This window comes from Otolemur garnettii, unplaced genomic scaffold (assembly GCF_000181295.1).
Source record: "Otolemur garnettii isolate 467f Iridium unplaced genomic scaffold, OtoGar3 scaffold00061, whole genome shotgun sequence".
Lineage (NCBI taxonomy): Eukaryota > Metazoa > Chordata > Mammalia > Primates > Galagidae > Otolemur > Otolemur garnettii.
Window position 1 is genome coordinate 3894627 of NW_003852456.1, and position 5967 is coordinate 3900593.

Consider the following 5967-nt stretch of genomic DNA (forward strand, 5'->3'; position numbering starts at 1 on the left):
AGGGATGGATGATCTCATCTCACCCTGCTCTGCTGGGGCTCAAACGACATCCCAACCCACTTGAGGTGGGCAGTTCTTGGTCCAGATGGACCTGTCCTCCTCTGTACCACAGTGAGTGAGCTGCCATAAGCACTGCCTGGGCGGCTTTGCCTCGGACAGAACATGATGTGGACCAGTGACTTCCAGCTTCCCCTTTTAAATCTTTCGTCCCAAGCACCTGGGACAATGATTTGCTGTCAGCAGGTGAGAGAAACAGCTGCATTCAGGAGCAGGCCGAGACAAAAGGAGAAAGAGAAGATGGTGAACAGAGCGATCAGTGGGCATGGATGGCTGGGAAGTTCATCAAAGGCAGGAGTCTCTTCTCATCTTTGAGGACTGGTCTTCACTTGAGGCACTTAGATTCAGCTGTGGTGCCTTGTGAGGGCGGGCAGTCAGAACCCCATTTATCTAGCAGGCAATGTGTGATGAACACAAACAGATGGATGCCAAGTTCACAGCTCAACCCACACTCAGAGAATTATTTTCTAAGACATCATTTTTACCTACGCTGTTTTTCTGTGCATTTGCTCAGACATTACTTTTAAGGAAAGGAGTGCAGAGCGTGAAAAGTAGCAAATTCACCTGTGTTTTTCTAGATTTCCCATTTTGAGTGTCTTACCATTTAATGCAAGAAGTAAATAAACCTGTTTGCCAAGTGGAGTGACCTGATTCTTGTTGGATCAACATGATAGCAAGTTGAGGCTGTCACTGCAAAGCAAGTGTGGAGTCCACCTCTGCGGACTGAGGTCACACCCTGCCCCTGCCATCCCACAACTGCTGAACTAAGCATCCCCAAACCAGCCAGTCTCTATGGAGATTTAAGACATCTCCCGGAGGCTGTGAGCTTATCAGGCCCAAACTGATTATTCTAATCAAGTGTTTTAATTAACCACACTTACTGCCAGGATCACAGGAATGAGGCCGGCTCTCTAGTAGTAATAGGTGGTTATTTTTGTTTTTTTAAATTCTTCTTTATGGTGAGAATGTTTGGCTTTGTAGGTCGTGTTTAATGTTTTCCTAAAGTAGGCCATGGGGTCATCCTCCGTGACGTTGACTCTGCTGAACTGGCAAGTGGACAACCCTCCCCCCAAGATATTACCAGCCCAGAAGAATCAACGCCCTCCCCAACTATTTCCATCCTTCACATTAAACACAAAGGCAATATTGTCTAGCCCAAGATTTGAAAAAATATATGAACACACACACATTGGGTTGGCTTTTATTGGAATGCCTAGATGCAATCTATAGTCATTAAGTTATGGAAAATTCAGGTCACATATAAAGTTAAGAAGGCAAATGAAAAGAACAATACAAATCAGACAAAATTTACATCTCAAAATATCATGAAAGCATTTTGACTGGCTTTGCCTAAAATACTTTGAATATCAATTTCTTCTTTCTTTTTTTTGTAAGCTGATTCTTTTCATTAGACAGTCCCCCTCCCCCTCCCCCAACTCTTAGAAAAAGGTCTTTTGTTGTACATATTCCCCAAGGTCACTATTTCTTGTAAAAGCATGTCCAGATCACAAGTCTTTTTTAGAAAGAAATAGACTCGTCATACCTACTAACAAGACACTAATTGGGTTGATTTGATTTTATCTAAAATAAGCACCAGGAATTACTCCAGATCTGTTTGTTATTTGTCGGTGCTGGTATAAAGACCAGTCCTTGTTGAGAAGGGGTTAAGATTATGATTTCACTTCTGTCACGTGGTACAAGCTTTTCATGGTCAATACATCAGAAACATTTCTGAGAATTTAGTCTCAGAGCCTGTTTCACCCAAAAGTACTTACAGCATGCTAAACGCAGTTCCCTTGACCAGAACTGCAAATACCTAAGTTAACAGTTAAAAAAGAAAATGTAAACCAGAGCCATGTTCATGTGGTTTGAAATCTCATCGTTTACTAAATTTGGGCTGCATAATACTTGCCAAAGGACTTCCAGGATAAAAAAATTAATGCTAATCTGTGCTTTCATTCTAATAAAATATCAGCATTCATTAGAAGATTAATGATTTCGGTATGCGCTACCTAACACACAAAGACAGTAATAGCACTGATACTGTAAATTCAGTAGCTATTTTGAAACTCTCCCAGCCAATCTGTTTTAATAAACACGCCTACTGTGCAATTTTGAGTATGGGATACATACAAAGCGGTTAGAAAATTATTTTCAATACATCACTTGAACCTTTATGCTTACGACATGTTCACTTGCTATGTTTTATCACCATTATACATAGAGGAAAACAGTGTGTACTATAGCTCAATGAACTGAGGAATATTCTCTAAAAATATTTTTGTGGCTGACTTAGTGCTCACAGATGGGCTCATTCTGGAAGCGCGCACGTGTGGGCTCCCAAGAGGGTGTGGGCATGTGGGCTGATAGGAGCTTTGTCTCCCTTTTCTGTCCCCCTTGGTGACCTGAGGGTCCAAACCCGAGACTTGGCAGCGGGGTGACCCTGCTCCATCTGGCTGCTCACCACTGCTGGGTCTCTGCTCTTCCCTAGACCTTAAGATGCATGCCTACAGTCACAGCGACGACATCAGAGCCTTCCCCCTTCGCAAATGCTTCCTGGGCATCTGATGTGGTCTCTCCTCCATCTTGAGATGGAGCTTCAAGAACGGTGACAGTAATAGTGAAAACCCTGGGGTTAATTCTTTAAACTCCCCACTGGACTTCCAGGGCTGAGAATGGGCCAGAGAACTCCTCCCACCCTGAGTTAAGAGAAGGAAGAGAAAAGAACGGTTTTCTGATTTGCCACCCAGGTAGGATTGCACTGTCCTATCCATCTAGTAATAGAAAGTTGCACATTATTTTTTTTCAACCTAATACAAAAATATTAACACTTCTGGACATTATAGGCATAATCGTTATATCTCTACAATATAATAATTTATACTGTACAGCTATAACAGATAACAAAAGGTGCAATCCTTTTAAAAAATCACACAGTTCACATGTTTTTATCATTTTATTTTTTCAGTATAAACTTTTTAAACACTTTACATAAATTAACTCCTCTGAGACTAATATTTGATGTACAGTAAATTGTAATTCATATAAAAATCCATAAACAACTTGTCTCACATAATTTACAAAAAAAATCAGGATTTCCTTTGCTTATCAGCGACAAGGATTCTAGGTGCCAGTTTTTTTCCCCAGGGCAAACCAACCAGTTAGCAGCGTAAAATCCGCTATTAAATCCTCGCCAGAGCAGAAGTCGCTGTGCCAAGGTCCTTCTACAAAGCTGCACAGGGAAAGCAGCTGGGTTGTCTATAAACAGCCGATTCTGCCCCAGATGAACAGAGACACGTATTACATCCCATACAGAGAGACTACTTCTTGTAAGCAAAGGACGACAATTCGGTCACGTTTGGGAACACTGTACTCATGTTTGACCTTGAATACAGTGGAAGGAGCAGAAGGCCCAGAGCAAAATGTTGAGGCCTTTGTTTTTTCTTTCTTTCCTTAGTATTATTTTTAATTTGACTACCTCAGGTCCATGTGAGTGCAGCGATACGCATATGTAAACATACTCTTTAAAGCCGATCACCTTTAAGGTCATTCAGAAAAAAGTTGTCTTTGTGGGTTTTTTAAATAGCAGTTTCGTTCTTCCAGAAGGCTCTTCCGTGTGCCGGAGAGTCCGATTCGGGTTGTGCTCCAGAACGCTTTGCGCAGACGTGTCCAGGCTACGCCCAGGTCAGTCCGGTGTCCCCGCTACCGGCAGGGGACAGCGCGCGCGCCCTTCTCCGGGCGTTACCTCTTGCCGATCTCGCTTTGTCGCAGGAACTGGATGTTGTTGGCGCTGTCGGCCAGCTCGGGGTACTGCTCCACCGACAGCACGTAGTAGCCGTCGTAGCCCTGCACCTTGCCGGCGCTCAGCAGCTGCCGCTTCTCGCCCTCCGTCCAGAGGCGCGCGCCCTCCTCGCCGTCTCGCACGCGCTGCTGCTCGCGCGCCCAGGCCCGGGCGAGCGCGCGCTGCCGCGCCTGCTCCAGGATGCGCGCCTTCTCCTCGTCCAAGGTCATGCCGTAGCGCACGTGCAGAGCCAGCGCCCCGAACTGCATCTCCACATCGGCGAACCTGCGCGTCCTGCCGTTGACCACCGTGGTGGACTGCGACACGGTCACGTTGATGCCGTTCTCCAGCGCCTTGCGGCCGCTGGTCAGCCGCAGCGTGCCCAGGTCGCTCTCGGGCGTGGTGGTCTTGATGAAGTAGTGCGTGTCCTTGCCCTCGATGGTGAAGTGCAGGCTGTCCAGGTAGAAGGCGTTGTTGAGCACGGCCGCCACCTTGATGCAGTCCTCGTTGGCCACGTTGAGCACGTTGGTCTGCACGCGGCCCTGGCTCACGGCCAGCATGACGCCCTTGCCGATGAGCGACTTGACCGTGGCGAACCACAGCCACGACTGCTCGCCGCCAGCCTTGCGCCGGCTCACCTGCACCTCTGCCATCTTGCCCAGGGACAGGAAGGCCTTGGCTTGTCTGGCCACTTGCTGCTGGACTCCGAAAATGGGCTGGAAGGCAGAACACGACAGGGGGAAGCGTGAAAGAAGAGCTGTGGCAGCCGGTGACCAGGAAGGGGGTGCGCGGGGCGGGAGAATATTCAAGGTCCCCTCCCCTGCAGGTGACCCAGATGGACTTTGAGACATAAAAGTATGTTACTTAAAAGCTTTCTGAAGTTTCTAGCATGGGCAGAATATTTGTGTTTTGAGCTTTTCTCCTACAATTTCTAGATGCTCTTCCTAGGCCCACTCCACGTGGGACCCCTGGCCTGAGGGGGCTTCATCCATCCCAGGAGCCATCTCCCATCACTGGCTCCTACTTCGTCATTTTTTTTGGAGACTGAGTCTTTCTATGTCAGCCTGGGAAGGGTGCCCTGGCATCATAGCTCACAGCAACCTCAGACTCCTGGGGTCAAGCAATCCTCTTGTCTCCACCATCTAAGTTGCTAGTTTTTTGTTGTTGTTGTTTTGAGGGGGGGGGTCTCATTCTTGCTAAGGCTAGTCTTGAACTCCTGAACTCAAAAAAGCCACCTGCCTAGGCCCCCCAGAGTGCTAGGATTACAGGTGTGAGCCTCCGTGCCTGGTCTGGGGCTATGCTTTGCAACATTTGTGCATTGTCCCTTCTCTAGGGAACACGGTTTGCAGCTGAGAACTGCCAGTGAAATCAGACACCTGAAATGTTCAGGGATGAGCAGACAGTGGGGCAGCTGGAGATGTATTTATTATTTTAGGAAGACAATTACTTTCTACAGACTTAGGGACATTGGATGGTTTACATTGGCAGATGTTTTAAATTGTGGGCATCTGAACTCAGGTATTTCTTATCCTCCCAGATGTCTGGCCAGTGCTTCCCAGATGGAAATATCTATCTTTTTGGTGGCAGTGAAAAGAAACCATTGTTTTTCTGTGCTTGGGGCAGTCTCTATTTCATGGCCAGCCATTCCCTAAGCTGTCCTTGAGAAGTGCTTCTCTGGACAGAGAACTTCAACCATATTTAAAAGGCTGCCTAGGGAAAAAGTTGGCAGGTACACTTGGTCGGGTGAGACCAGTGTTTTCAGACACACTGGGAAGTCATACAGAATGTGGATGTGCCCGCTCCTTAAGGAGCTTGCAGCACGTCTTCACGGACTTTGTCAGCACAGGTATACAGTCATGCCCTGCCTCATGATGGGACACATTCTGGGAAATGCATCTTAGGCCGTGTTGTGGTTGTGAAAACATCACAGAGTGTACTTGGACAAACCTACATGCCTATTATACACCTAGGCTAGGAAGTCGGGTAGTAAAGTTCTGGAACTCACCCTAGAAAAAGTGCTGTGCACCTCTCTGGTGAGTATCACTACAATCACCTTTGAGGCCCTCCCCTGGGGACGCTGGGCACCAATGCCCAGTGGAGTATCGCTACAGTCACCTTTGAGGCCCTCC

General features: G+C 47.1%; 1 protein-coding gene across 1 annotated transcript in view; it reads right to left on the bottom strand.

The window, feature by feature from the left end:
- Positions 1–3320: 3320 nt before the first annotated feature.
- Positions 3321–5967, bottom strand: part of TENM3 (teneurin transmembrane protein 3) — a 199871-nt gene continuing 197224 nt past the window's right edge. Inside the window, exon 25 of the mRNA XM_023514908.1 lies at positions 3321–4554. Coding sequence (XP_023370676.1) covers positions 3799–4554 — 756 coding nt within the window. The 3' untranslated portion in view covers positions 3321–3798. The remainder of the gene's footprint in view (positions 4555–5967) is intronic.